The sequence below is a fragment of the Siphateles boraxobius genome, unplaced genomic scaffold (genome assembly GCF_051911475.1).
Source record: "Siphateles boraxobius isolate OS27281-9 unplaced genomic scaffold, OSU_SipBor_1 13, whole genome shotgun sequence".
NCBI lineage: Eukaryota > Metazoa > Chordata > Actinopteri > Cypriniformes > Leuciscidae > Siphateles > Siphateles boraxobius.
In genome coordinates, this window is record NW_027508733.1 from 9678143 (window position 1) to 9703974 (window position 25832).

At 42.5% G+C, this 25832-nt stretch overlaps 3 protein-coding genes across 5 annotated transcripts in view; 2 read left to right on the top strand and 1 right to left on the bottom strand.

Moving 5' to 3' along the window:
- LOC143736373 (SLAM family member 5-like) overlaps positions 1-25832 on the top strand; it is a 145555-nt gene that overhangs the window by 80160 nt on the left and 39563 nt on the right. The window lies entirely within an intron of this gene.
- LOC143735261 (twitchin-like) overlaps positions 1-25832 on the bottom strand; it is a 59773-nt gene that overhangs the window by 6784 nt on the left and 27157 nt on the right. The gene's annotated exons all lie outside the window — the stretch shown is intronic.
- Positions 1783-25525, top strand: LOC143736323 (SLAM family member 5-like). Its single transcript, XM_077227063.1, has 4 exons — positions 1783-1789; positions 2698-3015; positions 24968-25276; positions 25512-25525. Exons 1-4 carry the CDS (start codon positions 1783-1785, stop codon positions 25523-25525), a joined length of 648 nt encoding a protein of 215 aa, XP_077083178.1.

The following is a 25832-nucleotide window of genomic DNA, read 5'->3' on the forward strand; positions in this document are numbered from 1 at the left end:
TTTAGCCGCTGCTCCATAAACTACAAAACCATAATCTATTGATGACCTCAGGCATGCCCTATGTTAATTAACGACGGTCTATCTGCACCCCAGTCACATCCAGCCACAGCTCTCAGAAGGTTTATAACTTTTTTGCATTTATTTTGCGTTTCCAAATGCTTTATGTGTGTTTTCCATGTACACCTACTATCAAACCATAGACCCAAGTACTTAAATTAATTTACTTTCACCATTGGCTGCTCATATAATGTTAACTTTTCAGCATGGCGCTTGCGCTTCTTTGTGAACATCATATAACAAGAGTTGCTTGTCGACATCTTGAACCCCAACTTATATGACCGCATCTCTACTTTCCTAATTGCTTTCCTTTAATTTCCTAATTTATATGACACATTCCTTCCTCTCATCCAAATGGCCCCATCATCCGCATATAGTGCTGATTTGATGCATCCATCCAAGTTTGAGAAAATATCATTTATCATTATGTTAAACAGTACCAGTAAAACAGTTGCCTGCTTACAAACCCTCTACTTCCTGGCCACGCCCTCTACTAATTGCCACCTCACAGCTACAATAATTACTATTATATTAGTATTACCCACACTTCAAAATCCTTATTTGTTTATTCAGCTATTTGGGTCTATGTATCTATACAATATATGGAACAAATTATTACAATGCAATATATAATATGGGACAAATTGCATCCCGTATTGATTTGAAACGGGATGCATCATTTTACCCTTAAATACGGGACGATTCCGTATTCTACGGGACGGGTAGCTAGCAACCCTACTTTGTTGTCATGTCCAGTGCATTTAATTACGATTTTTGGTTTATTACTGACCAAAGAACTCACTGCCAGCGGCAAGGACACAAAACGCTGTGGTCTATTAAATGTAAAAATTTAAATAAATAAAAAAACTATACGAACTACACTTGCGTGTCCAGGTTAATAGGCTACTGTTTTTCATTATAATAAAATTGGAACTATAGCCTGGGCCATAAAACAAGTCTATGTAAAATGTTATACGTTTAAATATTTCATGTTGTAACTGTAGGACTAAAACATGATATCCTCTATCCTGAACTGCATGTGATTTTATGTGGTTAGATATATCCAGGGAAGAAACCTCTGAGGGAGGTTATTCCTTTTTAAATAGGTTCAAAACATACACAGCTTTCATTTTTTGGTTTACACCTTTTTCCTTTTTTTGAATGACCAGATTGAATGGATTAAGAAAATAATTGGATGCCACACGGACCGTTTTTATCACTATACCATACACTAAAAGATCTTACATTTCCTCAGCAACGCACACACTGAAGTAGGCCTACATTAGTCCAAATAACTTCATAAGCCCACACAAGACCGCAAGTGCACAAGGTGCCATTTGGGGCAGGCCCTTTGTCCCTCGGAGTGTCCCAGTTGTCATTTTTGGTTTCAGAATCTCTATCAAATGATAACACTATGCGTTTAGAATGATTACTAAATGATAAGGCAACACTGGTTAGTTTTATTGTAAGCTAAATAAATGACAGCTAAAATAATAATTTGATCAATTTAAATGGAAAATTCTTATTAAAATCAATGGATGCTACCTTGGCAAACAGAAGTAGCCTATTTCTTATTTGACAGTTTTTCAAACATAATTTTTATGTGACTGTAAAGCTGTTCTGTTACAGGAAGGAAATCAGACTGAGGTTCATAACATCAGGACAGGAAGAAGCTCTTGCCCAGCAAACTAAACACAGATGAAAGTAATGTCCATTCATATGCACATGGAAGGTATTTGTCAACCCAACAGATCAAACCCACAGAAGGTTTCATTTTGACTAAAAATTTGAGCTGCTAGTGTCACACTTCAGGAAGAGCTGCAGTGCGAGATGGCAGATAGCCTTTGACATTTGCAACAACTGAATGATCATAAAACCATTTTGAAATCCATAAGATTTATGTTTTCATTAAATTTAGGTTGACTAATCCAGTTTTCCACTCTCAGAAGCCATCAATGTCAAAATGTTCATCAGAAACCAAATATATATATATATATATATATATATATATATATATTTTTTTTTTTTTCCAGTTTAAAACATCTTAAGAGTCAGAAGAATATATATAATTATATATATATATATATATATATATATATATGTATATATATATATATATATATAATATTTAATATACTTTTTGAATATATGAATATAATTTTTATAATATAATATATTAATATAGATTTAATATAATTTGTATATTTATATTAAATCATAACATGCGTAAAGAGCGTGCACGTGAACTGATGAAACTCCATCGTGGGAGGATTCTTCACACATCGATCAGTGTTATCGGTCTTACAGATCCACCACTGAAGAGGATGGATCATACGCTTGTTTTGGTCTGTTTGTGTTGTCTGATTGGTGAGTTGTAAGCATTTTTACTGTTTCATTTATTTTCGTTTTAGAGATAAAAAGATGCTGATATACTGTTCAAATTAGTTATGGGATTCATTTGCAAATGAACAAATATTATTGTGAGATCTACTTTGAATTCAGGTATCTTTTCAATGTTATAATGAGCCAAATATAAAAAATATAAAACTATTGAAAGAGTGTTCCAGAATTAAACTTAGCTTTACTCATCTGTCTTTGCTGTATAAAGGTTACAAACTGTAAAATCTGTTTGTCCATCAGGTGTGTTTGGTGATTCAGTGTCAGTGATGGAGGGAGATTCTGTCACTCTAGACACTGATCTTACTGAAATACATGAAGATGATGATATACTGTGGAAATTTGGAGCTAAACATGTTATTATAGGTGAAATCAGCAGAGATTATGGAATTTTCTTCACTTATGATGGTCCTGGTGGGAGATTCAGAGACAGACTGAAGCTGGATCATCAAACTGGATCTCTGATCATCACAAACACCAGAACTGAACATGCTGGAGTTTATGAACTAGAGATAAGTGGAGTTAAGTGGTTATCCAAAATATTCAGTGTTGCTATTTATGGTGAGTACAGATAATTTGTTGAAATGTTCACACTGTAACACTAACGCTCAAAATAATTAATTGGTTTGAGAAGGGCCAACTTAATATTCTGTCTAAATTAAAAGAAACAAGTTCATAAAACAAGTTAAATTGTTTCACTGTTTTGAGTTTTATGAACTTGTTTCTTTTAATTTAGACAAACTTAAATTGAACTGAAACTGGGTTGGGATTGCTATTTCCCAGCATGCTTTTCCATGACTCTTAAAAGGGAGAGTAAATGCTAAAATTAAGTGTTATATAATGTTCTGTGCCAGATTCATGTTAAGTGGAAGATTTAGTAGTGTTCAATGTGTTGTCATGCCTGTTCGGCAGAGTTTCTGTGGGGGGAGGGGGGGGGGTGTATGTTAATTGTGTAAGGGTGTATTTCCTGCAGGGATTCAGACTGCAAGACTGCCGAATGACTAAAGAAACCTTGTCAGCAAGGTGGTAGAAAACTGTCAGCAAGATGGTAGAAAACGTCTCAGGTTACGTATGTAACCCTGGTTCCCTGATAGGGAACGAGACGCTGCGTTTGAGACGCGGTGGGAACGCTCTGCGTGATTACGTCATTAAGCACGTGTAAAATCAGTCCAATGGAAGCCCGCTACGACATAGGTGACGTCATAGACCAGGAAACGATACTCGGTTACTAACGTAACCTCGGTTCTCTCTAGAGAGGGAACGAGTATTGCGTAAGTTTAGCTTACGCTACGGGAAAGATTCATCTTCTCGAGATACTGAAAATTATCCTTAATTTTGTATTCCTTGTCAACGCAATGCAGCAGCTAGCAGACCTAGAGCAGGCCATCTCGCGTGCTCATTGGCTGCCCTGCGGGCAACTGCTGCAGCCTACCAGTGAGCCCGGCGTGACGTCACGCCCAATGAAGGGCGCCCGCGCCTTCATAGCGTCACAGCCCGCCAGAATGGGCGTGGCTTAGCGTATAACACTAGGGGCTGTAGGCTGACTTCCCTGGTTTTCGTCGACTGAGGCGAAGTCGCTCGTGGCGCGAGCACGGCCGGTTACGCAATACTCGTTCCCTCTCTAGAGAGAATTGAGGTTACGTTAGTAACCGAGTATCGTTCTCTTACGAGAGGTTCTCTCGTATTGCGTAAGTTTAGCTTACGCTACGGGAACACTTTGTCAACGCCGTGCGCGCCAAGCATCCACATGAGACCCCGAGCTTTCAGGGGAACCCCATAAGTGGAAAAAATAAGGTGGCCAGCCACGCGGGCCATCACTTGTACATAAGCACACATAGGGAATACAGAGCAGCGCGCCGGTCTGTATAGGCACATGGCACATACCCTACTTAGTGCAGCTCAACCAGGAGAGCTGAGTCATGTGAGAGTGATCTGAGCAGGAGATCTGGGCAGAATACACCTCTCCTTCAGACTGACAACAGTTTAGCCTGCAAGGCAGGAACTTCTAGGTTATAAAACCTGACAAAGGTAGACGGGGAGCTCCAGCCCGCCGCTACACATATGTCATGGATAGAAATTCCACTGGACCATGCCCACGAAGAGGCCACGCCTCTCGTGGAATGAGCCCTGATGCCCAGAGGGCATTGCAGACCTTTTGACGCGTAAGCGGCTGATATAGCGTCTACTATCCATCTGGACAGGCTCTGTTTCGAGGAGGCGAGACCCTTGGTGCGCCCACCAAACGAAACAAAAAGCTGTTCCGAACGCCTGAAGGAGGCGGAGCGCGTAATGTAAAACCTCAGCGCTCTGACAGGGCAGAGGAGATTCACATCACCTTCGCTGTCAGATGCTGGGAGAGCTGACAACGAAATAACTTGCGCTCTGAATGGAGTGCCCATCACTTTAGGGACATAGCCATGTCTAGGTCTGAGGATGACTTTAGAGTCATTCGGTCCGAACTCAAGACACGACGCGCTGACAGACAGCACATGCAGGTCCCCTACACATTTTAGTGACGACAGTGCAGTCAGAAAGACGGTTTTCAGTGATAGATATTTCAACCCCACGGTGTCTAGTGGTTCAAATGGAAAAGCTTTCAGGGCCTCGAGGACCAATGAAAGATCCCACATGGGAACCGACGGGGGGCGCGGCGGATTCATCCTTCTAGCTCCTCTAAGGAAGCGGATGGCCAACTCGTGTCTTCCCAATGACTGGCCGTGCGTCGATTCTGCGAACGCTGCCACGGCCGCCACGTATACATTGAGCGTGGATGGGGACCTTCCCTTATCCAACAGCTCTTGTAGGAAGGTGAGCAGATGCGCCACCCCGCATGTCCGCGGTTCCAGATCTCTGTCGGTGCACCATCCAGAGAACACCGACCATTTAGACGCGTAGAGCCTTCTCGTGGAAGGGGCTCTAGACTGCATGATCGTGTTCATCACTCCTTCTGGCAGGGCAACGAGTACCCGTTGATCAACCATAAATGCAGAGACCAGCGCTCTGGATTGGGATGCCAGATCGTGCCGCGAGCCTGAGAGAGGAGATCTGCCCTCACCGGATTCGGCCACGGAGCTGTATGTGACAGCCCTGCTAGTTCCGGGAACCAAATCTGATTCTCCCAACGCGGGGCTATGAGGAGCACCGAGTGGCGCGTTTCCCTGATTCTCTTGATCACCTGTAGCAACAGATAGACCGGAGGGAAAGCATATAGCGGGAGGCTGGGCCAAACCTGGGCCAGCACATCCTCGTCCTTCGCACAGACCGTCGGGCATTGAGCGTTGTCTTTTGATGCAAATAGGTCGACTTCCGCTCTGCCGAATAGGCGCCACAGTTTCTGGACCGTTTGGGGTGCAGGGACCATTCCCCTGGGGGAACATTGTCCCTGGACAGTTTGTCTGGGCCGTCGTTCAAATGGCCAGGCACATGCGCCGCCCTCAGCGAGCGCAGGTGCATCGGAGACCAAATAAGGAGGTGTTCCGTCAGATTGCAGAGATTTCTGGATCTGACACCGCCCTGACGGTTTACATATGATACCACAGACATGTTGTCCGAGCGGACAAGAACATGCTGGTCCTGTATGAACGGGAGGAAGCACTTCAGCGCGTTCTCGACCGCTATCATTTCCAGACAGTTTATGTGAAAACCCTTCTCCTGGTCTGACCACTGGCCAAAGGCCGGTCTGCCCTCGAACAGTGCGCCCCAACCCGAGTTGGACGCGTCTGACGAGATGACTTTACGATAAGAGATGGTTCCCATCATTACTCCCTGCTGGTACCAGTCGGCCACTAACCAGGGCTGCAGAGCTGCTATGCAGGCCTGAGTAACTCTGATTTTCTGGCCGCCAGACACCCGGCGGGACACGCGAGCATTCAACCAGCGTTGGAGCGTGCGCATGCGCAGTAGGCCCAGCTGGAGCACCGCTGCAGCTGATGCCATACAGCCCAACATCCTTTGAAATGTTTTCAAAGGGAGAAAGCTGCCCTTCTGGAAAGATACGGCTAGGTGGCGAACACGGCGTGCGCGCTGTGTCGATAAACGAGCCGTCATGGTCACCGAGTCCAGTGCTATTCCTAAAAGGAAATTGACTGGCTGGGCAGTAATGAGCTCTTGGTCCAGTTGACCGTGAGACCCAAGCTTTCCAGATGACTGAGAAGCACTGTTCTGTGAGATAGCAGTTCTGTCTCTGACTGTGCCAATATCAGCCAATCGTCCAGATAGTTCATTATTCGCAGCCCTTGACTTCTCAGGGGGGCGAGCGCCGCGTCCATGCACTTCGTAAATGTACAGGGTGCCAGGGACAGGCCGAACGGCAGGACGGTGTAATGATATACCTGACCGTCGAAGGCGAATCTCAAAAATTGCCTGTGACGGGGTACTATCTGAATCTGAAAATAGGCATCCTTCAGATCTAGAGAAATAAACCAGTCCCTCGGGCGAACGTGCGTGAGGATTTTCCTGGTCGTAAGCATTTTGAACGGTCTTTTCGCAAGCACTTAGTTCAAATGTCTCAGATCTAGGATAGGTCTGAAGGCTCCGTCCTTCTTGGGTACGAGAAAATATCGGCTGTAAAAGCCTGACTCGCTCAGAGAAGGCGGTACCTTTTCTATAGCCCCTTTGCACAGCAGCTTTGCTATTTCTGCGTGAAGTAGGTGTGCTACTTACGCATTCACAATCGTCGCGGTCCGGGCTTGAAAGCGCGGGGGACGGCGAATGAATTGAAGTGTATAGCCCTGCTTTATTGTGCTCAACACCCATTCTGAAATCCCTGGGATAGTTTCCCACGCAGCTATGTGAGCCGCTATGGGGCGAATGGCCTCCGGGTTCAGACCGCCGCCATTTGCGGGCTTGTGAAACTGAACCGGAGCCGAAAGCGCAGTGCGCGCGCTCTCGGTTCTGGGCAATGGCTGCTCGCTGAAAAGCCGAAACCGGCTGATTTATGTGAGATGTCCCAATCATAAGGGATGGGGAACAGTCTTTTGTCATTTTTTGACGCGCGAGCAGCGCTCCGGGTGGGAAAGCTTCCTGTAAGCGTCAGCGCGTGTGCGCGGGCACGAGACTTACAAGTGTATTTGATGCCCCGATCATAATGGATGGGGAGCGTTTTATTAATGCCCTGCGTTTTGTGATAACACTTAAACGCGCAGGCGAAGCCCGGGGGGAGGTTAGTGTTAGCAAGCGTGAACGCACTCAGGCGGGCACGAGACTTACATTCATAACCTGCTTTCTTTTGTGAAACTGACCCGGAGCCGAAAGCGCGGCACGCGCGCTCTCGGTTCTGGGCAATGGCTGCTCGCTGAAAGCCGAGACCGGCTGATTTATATGAGATGTCCCAATCATAAGGGATGGGGAACATTCTTTTTTTTTCTTTTTTTTTTCACTTTTTGACGCGCGAGCAGCGCTCCGGGCTGAAAAGCTTCCTGTAAGCGTGAGCGCGTGTGCGCGGGCACGAGACTTACAAGTGTATTTGACGCCCCGATCATAATGGATGGGGAGCGTTTTATTAATGCCCTGCGTTTTGTGATAACACTTAAAACGCGCGGGCGGAGCCCGGGGGGAGGTTTGTGTTATCAAGCGTGAACGCACTCTGGCGGGCACGAGACTTACATCCATAACCTGCTTTCTTTTGTGAAACTGACCCGGAGCCGAAAGCCCGGCGCGCGCGCTCTCGGTTCTGGGCAATGGCTGCTCGCTGAAAGCCGAGACCGGCTGATTTGTGTGAGATGTCCCAATCATAAATGATGGGGAACATTCTTTTTTCACTCTTTGCAGCGCTCCGCGAGCAGCGCTCCGGGTGGAAAAGCTTCCTGTAAGCGTGAGCGCGGGCACTAGACTTACAAGTGTATTTGACGTCCCGATCATAATGGATGGGGAGCGTTTTATTAATGCCTTGCGTTTTGTGATAACGCTTAAACACGGGGGGAGGTTAGTGTTAGCAAGCGTGAACGCACTCTGGCGGGCACGAGACTTACATTCATAACCTGCTTTCTTGATCGTGTAACAGAGCGGGCAGATAGTGGGCACAGACTTGTGGACACATTTCTTACATTCAACACTCGAGCGGCTTTTCTGCGCTTCATGAGAGTGTGCTCTGCGAGGTTAGGAGTGCTTATGTGTAGTGGTGAACACTGGGGCGTGGGCACTTTCATTACACGTACAACACCGACGGCATGAGCCGGACCAGACATTTTACTCATTTTGAGATTTTTCTGGGTCGCCGTGAAAACGGCGTTTGTGTTCAGGCGAGAGGGTCAACAGACCGGCTCGTTGGCTGCTAATTGAACCACTGCAGTAGCCTGTTCGAAGGGGACTGACAGGGAATAAACTTAAACACGCACGTCTTTTCGGAGGCGATGTGTCTGTTAGTAAGCGTGAGCGCTCGTGAGCGGGCACGTAACTTACATTCTTAATCTGACATTATACTCACGTGAGATTTCTCTGGGTCGCCGCGAGAACGGCGGATGTGTGCAGGCGAGCGGGTTGCATTACCGGCTCGTTGGCTGCAAAATACACCACTGCAGTAGCCTTATCTAAGGGGACTGACATGGCGAGACATTACAACGGCGGCGCGCAAGCCCGTCCGGGTCATGCAGAGAGCTCGAGAGGGCTCTGCATGACGCGCGAACGGGGACGCGAGGGCGGGGTAGCTCTCTTGTAACGTAAAGAGAGCTAGCCGCGTGCTCGGGAGCAGAACTGGAACAGTGTTTGTACGAGGGCGCGCGCACGAGTAGTGGGCACGGGACCTACATGTAACACAGATGATGCCCGTCCGGGTCATGCAGAGAGCTCGAGAGGGCTCTGCATGACGCGCGAACGGGGACACGAGGGCGGGGTAGCTCTCTTGTAACGTAAAGAGAGCTAGCCGCGTAATCGTACGTGTCCCTCGGCCTCATTCTCAGATGCGACGGCAGTGAGGCTCGTGAGCGGCAGCTGCGCGTCGGTGAGGAGAGGCGGGGGGTGTAGAAGGCTTCGAGTCGAGCCCGCAGGGTCGACAGCGGAAGCGCTTCACAGCCGGAAGTGCGAGGCATCTTAAAAAAGACACTCGCTGCTCTTTTAGAATAGGTTTTATAATAGGTTTTAACAAGGTAAAGGATACGTCGCCGGATAGCGTAGCTCGCACGGATGGCTGAAGGTGGCGAAGACGGCCGGCTTCCTCAGCGCTCTCCTAAGCTGGCTGTCCTATGTTCGACGGCGGCGGTGGCTTCTCTCAGATCCAGCGATGCGAAGAGCTCGCTGAAGAGACGAAAATCAGGGAAGTCAGCCTACAGCCCCTAGTGTTATACGCTAAGCCACGCCCATTCTGGCGGGCTGTGACGCTATGAAGGCGCGGGCGCCCTTCATTGGGCGTGACGTCACGCCGGGCTCACTGGTAGGCTGCAGCAGTTGCCCGCAGGGCAGCCAATGAGCACGCGAGATGGCCTGCTCTAGGTCTGCTAGCTGCTGCACTGCGTTGACAAGGAATACAAAATTAAGGATAATTTTTTGGCTTCAGTATCTCGAGAAGATGAATCTTTCCCGTAGCGTAAGCTAAACTTACGCAATACGAGAGAACCTCTCGTAAGAGAACTATAAAGCAGCCCTGAATTCAGACCGCGACAGCTTCTGAAAAGGCCTGAAGCAAGTCGATCAGGGCATGCAGGAAGTATGGCATATAAACGCAGCGTCTCGTTCCATATCAAGGCAAAGGCAAGGCAAGTTTATTTATATAGCACATTTCATACACAATGGTAATTCAAAGTGCTTTACATAGAAGAAATTAAAATAATCAAAAGAAATCAGAATAATTAAAACAGTTTAGAAAAAAAGATAAAATACAGAAATAATCAAATGAAATCAGAATAATTAAAACATAAAATAAAATACAGTGCAAACAGTCGGACGAACAGTGGCACAGTGCTCATTCAGTAAATGCACAGCTAAACAGATGTGTTTTGAGTCTGGATTTCAATGTGACTACTGTAGGAGCACATCTGATCTCTTCTGGAAGCTGGTTCCAGCTGCGGCTGGCATAGTAGCTAAAAGCAGACTCGCCATGCTTAGAGTGAACCCTTGGTATTTCTAGCCGATGTGATCCTAATGATCTGAGTGATCTGTTGGGTTTATATTCAGTGAGCATATCTGCAATGTATTGAGGTCCTAGGCCATTGAATGATTTATATACCAGTAATAATACTTTAAAATCAATCCTAAATGTAACTGGCAGCCAGTGTAAAGACCTGAGGACTGGTGTGATGTGATCATATTTTCTGGTTCTGCTCAGAATCCTAGCAGCAGCGTTCTGTATGAGCTGCAACTGTCTTGTGGTCTTTTTGGGAAGGCCAGTGAGAAGTCCATTACAATAATCCACCCTACTGGTGATAAAAGCATGCACAAGTTTTTCTAAGTCTTGACTGGAAACAAAGCATCTAACTCTTGCAATATTTTTCAGGTGATAGTATGCTGATTTAGTTATTGCTTTGACATGACTACTGAAAGGGAAGTCATGTCAAAGGGTATCAGGGAACCAGGGTTACATACGTAACCTGAGACGTTCCCTTTCAAGGGATCTCGAGCTGCGTTTGAGACGCGGTGGGAACCCCATACCCACTACGCCATAGTAACAAATGCCCGTTCTGTGTGAAAGTCCTGCGCACACCTAAGAAGCAAGCAACCTCGCCCCAGGAGTGGAGAGGTCAAGGTCATAAAACCTGACAAATGTATGCGGAGAGGACCATCCTGCCGCATTACAAACGTCAAGAAGGGAAACACCCGAAATTAAGGCCATAGAGGCCGCCATACTCCGAGTAGAATGGGCCCGCACAGCCATAGGTGAAGGCTGTCCGGCCGCTTCATAAGCCAATGAAATAGCCTCGACTATCCATTTACTCATAACCTGTTTAGATGCAGGGCATCCTCTCTTGAGTGACCCAAAACAAACAAATAGTTGCTCAGATTTACTCCACAGGGCAGCTCTGTGAACGTAGGCCTCTAAAGCCCGTACTGGACATAACAGGTTAAGCTTTTCCTGGTCTTTGGTATTAAAGGGTGGAGGAAAAAAGGCCTGCAGCACTATTGGGCCCCCAACATTCAGTGGGACCTTAGGAATATACCCCGGCCTGGGGTAGAGAAATGCCTTCACCATACCAGGTGCAAATTCCAGACATGAAGGAGCAACCGACAGAGCATGTAAATCACCAATTCTCTTGATAGATGAGATAGCAAGGAGAAATAAAGTCTTAAGAGTGAGGAATTTTTCTGAAACCTCCTCGATGGACTCGAAAGGAGCTAAAGCCAGACCCTCGAGTACAATGGCCAAGTCCCAAGCCGGTGCTCTAGAGTGCAGTGCAGGTCTCAACCTCAGTGTACCACGGAGAAAGCGAGTAATTAAAGGGTTTCTCCCGATAGAAGCACCCCCCAGAGGGGGGTGGTAGGCAGATATAGCCGCCACGTAAACCTTTAGGGTGGAAGGAGATAACCTGGCAGAGAAACGGTCTTGCAGAAAATCAAGAACTGAACCAACAGGGCAGTTAACAGGATCTAACTGACGATCAGCAAAACCACGTGGTGAAAAGTCTCCATTTTAGCGCATACAGCCTTCTCGTGGAAGGAGCTCTGGATTGAAGAATGGTTTCTACAACATCGGTCAAAAGACCGCTTCCCCTGAGCCTGGCCCCCTCAGAGGCCAGGCCCACAGTTTCCACAACTCCGGCCGAGGGTGAAATATCGTGCCCCCGGCCTGGGACAGGAGATCCACCCTGAGTGGGATCTCCAAGGGGGAGCCGTCCAGAAGAGACACCAAGTCCGAGAACCATACTCGGGTCGGCCAGTAAGGGGCTACTAGTAGCAGACGAGCCCCTTCTCGGCAAACCCTCTCCAGAACCCCCGGAAGCATAGATATCGGGGGAAAGGCGTAGAGGTGCAGCCTTGGCCACACCTGCACCATAGCATCCAGACCGAGAGGAGCTGGGTGAGTTAGAGAGAACCACATGGGACAATGGGTTGAATCTGACGATGCGAACCGAATTCTTCCCACAGGAGCTCCACCACTTCGGGGTGAAGTCTCCACTCCCCGGGCCTCAACCCCTGTCTTGACAGAAAATCTGCTCCCATATTCTGACGCCCTGGGATATATACCGCCCTGAGCGACAAAAACTTCCCCTGGGCCCATAGGAGGATGTGATGGGCCAATTTGCAAAGATGACGTGACCGCAGACCCCCCTGATGGTTGATATAGGAGACCACCGAAGTGTTGTCTGTGCGGACCAACACATGATGGCCTCTCAGGTCTGGCAGGAAATATTTGAGAGCTCGAAATACCGCCATCAACTCCAGACGATTTATGTGCCAGGAACATTGATGGTCCTGCCAAAGACCTTGCGCCGAGCGGCCACTCATGAGCGCGCCCCAACCCGTGAGGGAAGCATCCGTCGAAAGCGTGACGTGTCGACAAGGAGCCCCCAACACTGGGCCCTGGGCGAGGAACCAAGGTTTCTTCCACATGACCAAGGCACGAAGGCATAGCCGCGTGACCTTGATCTTGCGGAACGGATTTCCCCTCGGAGAAAACCCCTTGGTCCTGAGCCACCACTGCAGGTGTCTCATGTACAGAAGGCCAAAAGTAATAACGTTGGACGCCGCTGCCATGAGACCCAACAGTCTCTGGAACTGTTTTAAAGTGAGTGACTGGCCTAGTTTCACCTTCTTTGCGGCTGTGAGAATCGCAGAAATACGAGCAGGAGACAGACGTGCCTGCATTGTGGTCGAATCCCAAATTACACCTAGAAAGGTGGTCCTCTGAGCCGGGAGGAGCACACTCTTTTTGGTATTGAGCCGCAACCCCAAACTCCTTATGTGGGACAGAACAACATCTCGATGTTGAACTGCCAACTGCTCTGACTGTGCTAAAATCAACCAATCGTCGATGTAATTTAATACGCGGATGCCCTGGAGTCTCAAAGGAGCCAGAGCTGCATCCACGCATTTTGTAAAGGGCTTGACAGACAACAATAAATAGACAAGGACAGATATACAGAGAGCGCTTGCTGAAGGTACAGAAGCTGTCGCGGTCTGAATTCAGGGGTGCTTTATAGTTTCCTGGTCTATGACGTCACCTATGTCGTAGCGGGCTTCCATTGGACTGATTTTACACGTGCTTCATGACGTAATCACGCAGAGCGTTCCCACCGCGTCTCAAACGCAGCTCGAGTTCCCTATCAGGGAACTGTACAACACGAGAGAGAGAGAGAGAGAGAGAGAGAGAGAGAGAGAGAGAGAGAGAGAGAGAGAGAGAGAGAGAGAGAGAGAGAGAGAGAGAGAGAGAGAGAGAGAGAGAGAGAGAGAGAGAGAGAGAGAGAGAGAAACCCAAATGTGAGACATTCAAACTGACCAATCAGATAATTCCAACTTGGCCCATTGCACTAAAGGTGTGACAATGCATAGACCCCCGGAGTGCACACATCTCAGCCTACAGTCCTTGATCACTGTCAGCCCCTCTGAGCCTTTGGGAACTCCAAATGGTCCTTGTGGTAGAAAGAGGGGGTGGAAAACAGCAAATGTCTTTCAAAGCAAATGTTCATTTCAATTTTCTTGGATTATTTTCAATTGTTTTTATTGTTGCACTCTTGCATCAAATGTTATGCTATGCAAATTCTATCAAACCATTGTCACCAATTACCAAGGTAGCAATATTTTTTTATTAGCTGGTAAAATCCAGCCAAATTTCCACTACTTAAAATATATAAATTGTGTTTACATAATAATTTTAAGTGTATGAATGAGCTTACTCAAATATTTCAGGTTAAGAGCAATTAAAATGTATGATTACAAAATAAAACATAAACAACGTAAACAAATGTTAAAAAAAATAACAAGTTCTGCTAACTTAAAAGTTACATTTCTTAACTTCTTGAATTTGATGTAACTGATTACCTCAAATTATTTGAGTTTTGCCAACTTATTTGGGTTTACAGTGCACATACTTTTGCTTTTTTAAAGGGATATTTTGTGTTCAGTACAAGCTCAATCAACAGCACTTTTCGTTTTAGGTTAATTACCGCAAAAATAATTTTGAATTGTCAAGGAAGGTTTAAAAATCAAGGTTACAGCGAGGCGCATACAATGGAATTAAATGAGGTAATTTTTTTAAATATTAAAGCTGAAATATGAAGCTAATTTAATAATAAAAAATATTAATTATTCCGTTAACACTAGTGTATTATTTGAGCTGTAAAATGGTTTATATCATAATTGTTCATGTTGTTGTGATGTCAAGTGACAAAGTTGTGTTTTTAAACATAACTTTACAGTCTCACAGATTGACCCCATTGACTTCCATTTTAAGCACCTCACTGTAACCTCCATTCTTCTTTTGTCAAGTCATCATTATTATTTTTGTGGTAATCAACAATATGCACCACAAATGCTGTTGATTGAGCTTGACTTGTAATGAACTCTGAATCTTCCTTTAATTTTATTACAAATTGAAATGTTTAACTATGTTCTCCCACTAGGCATGTGATCAGCTAAAGACAAAAAACACTTATTTTGTATTGTTATTAAAAATTTATTTTATTTAATTAATAAATAAATGTTGCAATTAAACACTATTTAATAATGATAGATTATGTTATAATACAATATATTTTATATTAAAAGTATTTATTCTCATTACGAATTTGGGAAGATGGTAAGCACCTTCCATTCCCAAATGCAAAGTATAAGTGACTCAAACACACAGCGCACTTGCAGAGTGCCATTTACTGTAAATCGAATCTGAAAATGAACACAGTGCTTTACTCTGAAACATGCAGTGCATCACAACCGCTGTTATTTTATGGGTTGTATGTAGGGTATATTTACACGAAACCACTCTCAACTTTTTTGTGTGTTTTGGCCATTCATTTACACAACAACAGCATTTTTAGAGCCTGAAAACACAAGCTTTTGAAAAAAGGGTTTCAACATTCAAGGTGAAAAACAATGCTGTTGCGTGGGGTGCCTGGTTCAGTGAGGTCTGCACTGAGAGAGAGAGAGCTGTTAGCGGAGCGATGAGTAAGTAGGTCAAGTGCATGGTGATAAACACCACATTGCAGTAATAGCGGGGAGAGATTGCTTTAAGCCACTGAGGAATGGTGGCTGAGGAGAGAACCGACAGACTTAGGATTTGTGGGTGCAGTTCATCCTCGAGAGCTAGAAAAGATTTTGTATTTAAAGTGGAAAGAGTTTATGTGAAGCGCAGTGTGCGGGTGTCTTTATGATGAATTTGTGCCAAGATCAATAACGCCGACCCTGGCTTCTTCCTTCCTTCATACGAACTTTATCACAAATGCCTTTACTGTGTCTATGTAAACAGCAAAAACGTGAATTTGTGAAAACTGTGACGCCATGCACTTGTGTATTACGGGCCCTATTTTAAGGATCTAAGCGCATGGTCTAAAGCGCACGGCGCAAGTTCACTTAGGATGTCTGAATCCACATAACGACAGGAAAATGGTCTGCGTCCCAGGCACATGGTCTAAAAGGGTTGTCCATATTTTCTTAATGAGTAATGGGTGTGTTTTGGGTGTAACGTGCAATAAAACAATCAGAGTCTCATCTCCCATTCCTTTAAAAGCCAGCTGCGCTCGTGCCATGGCGGATTTGCTATTTACATGATGGTGGTTTGCAAGCGGAAAGACTGAACGCGTCTCCAGAGAGCAAATGTATCTGCTCGTGCGTGATGTTAAAGTGCGCAAGCAGACCATATAAGGGACTAGCCGGATTCCACCACATCTTTATATGTACACAATATTATTATTTTACATTGTAATCCTTTTATTTTTAATATCTGGCTTGTTTGCATGCTGCTGCAAGTCCCTGTGTAACAAGCAGAGTTTATTGGCGTTGTGGACCCGCCTATAGGCGCACATAGGCCAATGTCAAGTCAAGTCACCTTCATTTATAAAGTGCTTTTAACAGTATGGATTGTTTCAAAGCAGCTTTACAGTGATAATAGAAATTACCGTAACAGATTATTTAGGCTTTACCACAGCTCTAGGATAAAGTTATTGTCCAGCTAAAGTTAGTTTTGATTGATTCACTTCCGTTGCGAAAATCATTAGTTATTAACTTAGGGGCCGCTAACACGACACCGCTCTAACAGAAAAAACCCTTAACACGCTCAAGCCGCCCATCCCCACAAAATAGTGATTGGTGGCTCGAGAACCCACTCACTAAAATAGGTTCAAAGGTGCAAAAAATTATGCGTTATCTCTGCGCAAACCCGCGAAAACACATGTTTAGTCGATAGGTAAACGCGTTTGAATATATATGTGTGCAGCCATGTTGTCCTTCTTCACAAATCAACCCTCAACAAACTACTTGTCTGGCCTTAAAAATTTATAATACAGAAATGTTTGTCGTGTCTGCGTAGCCCCACGAACCGTAATTATCCCGACAACATTTTATCTGTACAGAGGTAAAATGAAGGAGGCCTTCACAGGGGGGAGACTAGTTGACACTTCAGGACTGCGTTGTCATTGTGTCCAGGTGCTGGTCCTTCATCAGATCTGGATACGGTGGACTGCGGTAAACCTCGGGATAAACAGAGAGGCTAATATTAGCGTAGACGCCATCCTTCTTATGATGTACCAAGTACATCGGGATTTATGGGAAGTGTTCCCAGTTCCGGCTGATCTAAACTATGCAGCCTAACATTGAATTATAGAAGTCTATAATTTGTCATGTGTATGCTAAGCCAAAGAGATGTGTTTTTAGTCTAGATTTGAAATGACAGACTGTGTCTGCTTCCCGGACAATGTTAGGAAGATTGTTCCAAAGTTTTGGTGCTAAATAGGAAAAGGATCTACCGGCAGCAGTCGATTTTGATATTCTAGGTATTATCAACTGGACAGAATTTTGAGATCGCAATAGACGTGAAGGACTATAATGCGTTAAGAGCTCACTCAAGTATAGGGGAGCTAAACCATTTAGCGCTTTGTAAGTAATCAGCAATATTTTAAAATGCATATGATATTTAATAGGGAGCCAATGCAGTGTTGACAGAACCGGGCTAATATGGTCATACTTCCTGGTTCTGGTAAGAACTCGAGCTGCTGCATTTTGGACCAGCTGTAGTTTGTTTATTAAGCGTGCAGGGCAACCACCCATAAAAGCATTACAATAATCTAGCCTTGATGTCATCAAGTTCAAGTTTCAAGTTTACTTTATTTATATAGCACATTTAAAACAGTCGCAGACTGACCAAAGTGCTTCACAACAAAAGAACAGAACAAAATAACATTAAATGAGCACAATCCACAATAAGGCATACAGTTTCTGGTCCAACAAGGTTTCCATATTAGGCAATACTACAATCCTAATATGCCAAAGAGAACAAATGAGTTTTTAAAAGAGACTTAAAAATGGTCAAACTCGGAGCCAGTCGAATTTCCACTGGTAAGTCGTTCCAGAGGCGCGGACCGATTACCGAAAAGGCACGGTCACCTCTGCGTTTAAGTCTCGAATGTGGAATTAAAATAAGATTCTGTTCTCCAGATCTTAAGCTTCTTGATGGGATATACTGATGCAGCAGGTCAGATAGGTAGCCAGGTGACTGAAAGTGCAATGATTTAAAAACAAATAGAAGAATTTTAAAATGTATTCTAAATTGCACTGGCAACCAATGAAGGGCCTTTAAAAGTGGAGTGGCGTGATCCCTTTTCTTCTTTTTCAACAGAAATCTTGAGGCAGCATTTTGAACTAACTGAAGACGGGCAATTTGGGCCTTAGAAATGCCACAGTATAACGAATTGCAATAGTCAAGACGTGACGTGATAAATGCATGCACTGCCATCTCCAAAGTCTTATCAGTAAGGAAATGTTTAATTTTTGCAAGTAGACGGAGCTGGTGAAAACTGGACCCAACTACTGAAGAAATCTGTTTATCAAATTTTAAAGAGTCATCCAGGATAACACCCAGATTCCGTGCCTGCGAGGACCTAAAAGTCGATAGTGACCCCAAATCCATGTTAAGTGATTTCGTATTTTCAGAAGGGCCAAAAACAATTACTTCGGTTTTCTCCTTATTTAAGGATAAAAAATTTAGAGATAACCAGGATTTAACCTCATCTAGACAAGAGGAAAGAGCAGTCATGGCCAATCGATCATTTTTTCTGAAAGGCAAATAGATTTGGGTATCATCGGCGTAAAAATGATACGACACTCCATGTTTTCTAAAAATAGATCCCAGAGGCAGCATATATAATGAAAATAGAGAGGGGGCCAAAATCGAGCCTTGAGGAAGGCCACATGGGAGAGAAGCAGTAGAAGATAAAAATTCTCCTGTCCTAACCACAAATTTCCTGTCAGATAAAAATGACTGGAACCATTTTAGAACTGTACCAGAAAGACCCACCCAAGATTTCAGTCTATCAATTAAAACCGAATGGTTAACAGTGTCAAAAGCAGATGATAGATCTAAAAGAACGAGGACCACAGAGCTACCCGTATCAGTTGCCAAACAAATGTCATTTAACACTCTCAGAAGGGCTGTTTCAGTGCTGTGGGCAGTTTTAAAACCAGATTGAAAATGTTCAAACAAAGTATTTGCAGCAAGGAAGGATTGTAGTTGAAAAAACACAATCTTTTCCAAAACCTTGGAGATAAAAGGCAAAACAGAGATAGGGCGATATTTTTTTAAAATAGACAGATCAAGTGAAGGCTTCTTTAAAAGAGGTATGACAGTTGCCACTTTCAGAAAAGCAGGAACCACCCCAGTTAGAAGACATTTATTTAAAAACGACATTAGACCTGGCCCAATTGAGTCAATAATTTGCTTTAAATACCTAGGGTGAATAACATCATATGAAGAAAAGGAAGGTTTCAGCTTGGCAATGATGTCACTGAGTGTCAGAAGGGAGACAGGTTCAAAGACATCCCACGATATAGACAACTGTGGATGGAGAGGCAGCTCAATAGAGGGAGTATGAGTTACCGGTCCTAAATTAACTGCTTTATCCTTAAAAAACCTCAAGAAGCTTTCAGAAAGAGCAGCAGAGGCAACAGACAGAGTATTGACTGGAGGGTTAACAACAGAATTAATAACAGAAAACAGGACTTTAGGTCTAGAGTGATTATGTAAAATTAAATTTGAAAAATAGGTTGCCTTAGCCGATTTGGCAGCTCTCTGATAAGCCAGTAAACTATCTTTAAATAACTGTAAAGAAATGTGGAGATTATCCTTCTTCCATTTACGCTCAGCCTTTCTACAAGCTTGCCTTAGCACCCGGGTCTCAGCGGTAAGCCACAGTTCAGATTTCTCTTTGTGCTTAAGAGGCCTTAAAGGAACAGTCTCATTCAGTACATCAAGCCATGCGCTATTTAACAAACTCAGGTGTTCATCCGCATCCAGATCCGCTAACGGAGACTCCAGGAGTAGATGAGAACAAGATTTAAGAAAGCACTGACTAAAACTTTCACTGAACTGAAGAGAGTAGACCCTAGACATAGATGTCGTTTTAGTAGAGGCATGAGGAAGACTAGGAAGAGACATGGAAAATAAAATAGGCTTATGATCAGAGAGCATATAATCAGAAACTATAATATCAGAGATATCGACCCCGTAAGAAAGAACAAGGTCCAGAGTATGACCGTGGATATGAGAGGGCTCATTAACCCACTGTATCAAGTTAAAAGCATCAATTATATTAATAAATTCCCTTGCCAGAGGGTTTGACTTACAGCAGACATGAATGTTAAAATCACCCACCAATAAAAAACGATCAAATTTAGTCTCGATTTTACCAATAAAATCAGTGAATTGCTGTAAAAAGTCCTGAACGCATTAACTAATGTCATGAACTAATTGTTCTGCATTTTTCATTGAGAGCGTATGAGGTAATTTAGATATATTTTTAAGATGAAAAAATGCAGTTTTACAGATACTAGACACGTGACTTTCAAAAGAAAGATTGGTATAAAAGAGCACACCCAGGTTCCTAACGGACAACGAGGAATTGACAGAGCAGCCATCAAGTGTTGGACAGTATTCTAGGTTATTATGTGAGGAGGTTTTTTGTCCAATAATTAGAATCTCTGTTTTTTTCATAATTTAATAGAAGGAAATTGCTAATCATCCATTTTTTTATATCAGCTATGCATTCTGTTAATTTATGAATTGGTAAGTTTCGTCAGGGTGTGAAGAAATATAGAGCTGAGTATCATCATCATAACAGTGAAGACTAATGCCATGCTTCCTAATGATATCTCCTAAGGGTAGCATGTACAGTGTGAACAGTAATGGCCCTAGTACTGAGCCTTGTGATACACCATACTGAACTTTTGATCTCTTCATTTACTGCTACAAACTGATAACGGTCAGAAAAGTATGATTTAAAGCATGCTAGTGCAATTCCACTAATGCCAACATAATTTTCGAATCTATATTCAAAAGAATTTTGTGGTCGATGGTATCAAATGCAGCACTACGATCCAGTAACACTAATAGAGAGATACAACCATGATCGGATGATAAGAGCAAATCATTTGTGACTCTAATGAGAGCTGTCTCAGTACCAGTGTTGGGGGTAACTTATTACAAGTAACTTGAGTTACGTAATCAGATTACTTTTTAAAGTAACTAGTAAAGTAACGCGTTACTTTTTCAATTTACAACAAAATATCTGAGTTACTTTTTCAAATAAGTAACGCTAGTTACTTTTTCACATTTATTGACTGACAGCTCTCCTGTCCCCATGTTGAGAGAAATAAAGTGAGGTGTTGTGTGCATTTGCATTGAACATGCATTTACTCATCTCACTTGCACAAAAACATTCAGTATTCCTCAAAATGAATAAAAACAGTCAAATGCAATCTCAGAATTTTGTGCAAAAGTTTTATAATTAACTATGTTAAATTACACAAATATACTTTATGTATTTAATCTCACTTTATTAACCAATGTCTTTGCTGCTGATCTACAATGATCTAATTCAACCATACTAATAAGCAAAAATGACTTTAGATTAGGTTTAGAAATAAGAGTGTTGAACTTCCTTCTCCTGTATCCTATTGTTATTTAATCAAGAACAGCAGCAGCTGAAAGGTTTGTTTGAGCGGCGCCCTCTACTGTACAGTAGTAAATATGCATTTCCTTCAGCCTTAGGCTTATTCATTTAACTTTTGACGTAAAAGGGCCTTAACAATTGGCAAAAATAGATTGTTTTAGCTGTTATTAAAAAACAAACAAACAAGCCCATGCAGGTGAGAAAAAGTAACGCAAAAGTAATGTAACGCATTACTTTCCATAAAAAGTAACTAAGTAACGTACTTAGTTTCTTTTTTGGGGAGTAACACAATATTGTAATGCATTACTTTTAAAAGTAACTTTCCCCAACACTGCTCAGTACTATGGTACGGTCTAAATCCTGATTGAAAATCCTCGCAGATATCATTTCTTGCCAAAAAGGAACATAGTAGTGAAGACACTGCCTTTTCTAGTATCTTTGACAGAAAAGGTAGATTCGAGATCGGCCTGTAATTGACTTTTTCTGTAGGATCAAGTTGCGTTTTTTTAACAAGCGGTTTAATCATAACCAGCTTAAAGGTTTTTGGTACATATCCTAATGACAAAGATGAATTAATGATGTTAAGAAGAGGATCTATGACCTCTGGAAGCATCTCTTTCAATAGCTTAGTCAGTATAGGGTCTAACTCTCTGGGGTCGAGAAACGCGCCGGCGCGTTTTGCTGTTTTTTTTTCCACATAGCAGCAACATAGACTTAAAATACTCCGTCATTTTTGGTCATACAAATAAAATCAACACATGATTATAAACTATAGAGGGTCTTCTTTTTTTTGTGTACACTCACATTAACATCAAAACCGTGTGCTTTTGTAAAATGAAGAAAATAAACAGGGTGTGCTTTCTGCCTCTCTGTCTCCGTTAAATTTTTTTCTGGTGCACGTCTCTAAACTTAAACAAAGCTCAGCGAATACTATTCACACAAGCATGAGCAATATATCTTTATTATCATTTAAGTTTGTACTTTTCAAATATCTAAGTCAAAACTAAAATAAATATTCTCTGTTTATGTAATCTATAAAAAAAGAGAGAGGTGTCAGCCGATCTCATTATCGTTCTCTTAGATCATTATTCTGCTAATCTGACACGCCCACGGAGAGCGCGCATTATACATGAGTCACGCCCATTTCGCATATTGCCTTTCCAAACAAAAAGTGTTTTACTAAATTTAAATCAATGTATTGTTTTATGTGAATGATTTGGAAGGATGATTTTCAGATCATTTTGAAGCAAAAATCCTGCGCGAGAACATCCATTAGTCAAAAGTCTTGTGTACACATATTTAGTATGTGTTTTGTGGCCTTATTTCAGAGACTTTAAGTTTTAGTTTTTTCAATAACCATGCATAAACAATATTCTCTCAAAAATACAAACATGTACATACATCTTGCTAACATATTATGGTAGCCCTGTTTGTGCTATATAGAGGGAATTTACACCTTTGCCATTAACATGTTTATAAATAACTGAAAAAAGCACAAATGTTAGAGCATGTCAGAACACCTCCAGGACCCCAAAAACACATAGGACCCCAGAGGGCTAACATACATGTCGTCGATTTAGATGATTTAATGAGTTTTGAAAATTCTTCCATAGCAATATAATTTTTTCTAATAGGGTTGAAAAATAAGCTGATCTAGCAGTTTTTAAGGCCTCTCTGTATGCAATCGTGCTCTCTTTCCATGAAATGCGAAATACCTCTATTTTGTTTTCTTCCAGTTCCGCTCCATTTTTCTGGTCGCTCTCTTAAGGGCCTGAGTGTGCTCGTTGTACCATGGCGTTGGACTATTTTTTTAATCTTCTTTAAGCGCATAGGAGCAACTGTGTCTAAAGTGCTGGAAAAGAGAGAGTTTAAAGTTTCTGTCACAATATCGAGTTCTTAAGCTATCTGGGATGCTGAGGAGATGAAACTGATCAGGAAGATTATTAATAAAGCAATCTTTAGTGGCAGAAGTGATAGGTCTATCATATTTTTAACACGGAGTTGGCTTTGCAGCCTTGGCTAAATGAAGTTTACACAAGACTAGATAATGATCTGACATGTCATCGCTCTGCTGCAGAATTTCAACGGCATTAACATTTATTCCATGTGATAATATTAGATCTAGAGTATGATATCGAAAATGAGTAGACTCCTGACATGTGTTGTCTAACTCCAATTGTGTTAAGAATGTCTTTAAATGCCAATCCCAATCCATCTTTTTTACATGTATATTAAAATCACCAAAAATCAGGGCTTTATCTGCAGCCATTACTAACTCTGATAGAACGTCAGCAAATTATTTGATAAAGTCTGTATGGTGCCCTGGTGGCCTATATACAGTAGCCAGCACAAATCTCAAACGTGATTTATCATTTACACTAGATATTGTTACATTAAGCACCAACACTTCAAAAGAATTATATTTGAAACTAGACTTCTTAGTAATTCTAAAAATATTACTATAAATTACAGCAACACCTCTCCCTTTCCCTTTCAGACGAGGCTCATGTTTATAACAGTAATCTTGCGGGGTGCACTCATTTAAAGTAATGTAATTGTTTGGTATTAGCCAGGTTTCTGTCAAACACAGCACATCTAGGTTATAGTCTGTAATCATATCATTAACAATAAGTGCTTTTGAAGTAAGGGATCGAATATTCAACAACCCCAAATTTATTATTTGTTCATTTGTATTATATATGTTTTTTATTTGTTGAACATTAATTCAATTTTTACCCATAGATGGGTTTGGAAGTTTTTTGTATTTCCTAATTTGGGGAACAGACATAGTCTTTATATGATGATATCTAAGTCTCTATGTGATGGCATTTATCTGACCTCAGTGAAGTGAGACAGCTGGCAGGCGGTCGGCTTAGCCAGTCTGTCTGCTTCCTGACCTGAGCCCCAATTCATGTTTCCATAATGCGCTCTTTAAATAAAAAATAAATAAATAAAAAGAAGCACCCCAAGAAAATGTGGGGCCCTATCATACACATCATATATATATATTTATTTATTTATATTTATTTATATTATATTATATTATATTATATTATATTATATTATATTATATTATATTATATTATATTATATTATATTATATTATATATGATGTGCATGATAGGGCCCCACATGTTCTTGGGGTGCTTCTTGACAAAGTGACATCTCCAACTACTGGTCTGGCATGCATAATACAGCCTTTTTAGGCATTTTCGCCGATTTGTGTGAACAGGAATCATTTTGACGACATTTTTATAGTACATAGTTGTCATGTATACATACCATGTCACATTCTCAAAACCATGCATTGTCAAAACTCATGAAATGCATAAACAACGAATATTTTGCAGTTAATTTAGTAATTGTTTAAGGCCATTTCAATCAATCATAACCAGCCCCAAACCCCCTGAAAAATCTGACCATCAACATACTAAAGCGAAAATAATTGTGGTGTAGATTCATCCTTATTTCTCCTTATTCTCTCATGTTTCCAGCTCGTCTGCCTGTACCTGTCATCAGCAGTAACTCTTCACAATGTTCTTCGTCATCGCCATCATCATCATCATCATCATCAAATTGTTCATTGTTGTGTTCAGCTGTGAATGTGAGTGATGTGACTCTCTCCTGGTACGCAGGAATCAGTGTATTGTCCAGCATCAGTGTGTGTGATCTCAGCATCAGTCTCTCTCTACCTCTGGAGGTGGAATATCAGGATAAAAACACCTACAGCTGTGTGCTGAACAATCCCATCAGCAACCAGACCACACATCTGGACATCAACACACTCTGTCACACATGTGCAGGTACCACAGCACTGATGATATATGTTTTAATTAATTAAACTGTTCTTTCATGCATGTTATTAGTGTTGATGTTTGATAGTGTTTGTTGTAGATCACACAGACAGATTCACTCACACTAATGGTTCCTTTTGTCCATTACAGATCAAGGTCTACCGTTACTGTACATAGTGTTGATCTCTGCTGCTGCTGCTGGATCTCTGATGATTGTTGCTATTGTGATGTGCTGCATCTGCAGGAAATGAAGAATAACAGGAAGGTGTGTCAGAAAGTGCAAGCAAATACAAATTGACAAATATTAAAAACTTTGTCTTTTTAACATCGGTGGTTGTTGTTAATGCAGTTCAGACCCAGGAGGAAGACAGAACTGTTTCAATACAAAAAAACATAAGACATTGCAATAAGTTGTTGCAGGCAGTTACTGTGATTGAGGTTTGCAGAATCAGACAGTCAGCGAAGAGACGTGGGTGCTTTATCGACTCAACTGTCATTATTATTACCTTCAATAGGACAAAAAAAATGATAGTTTAAGCATGTTTTTTATGCTGTTTACACTTAA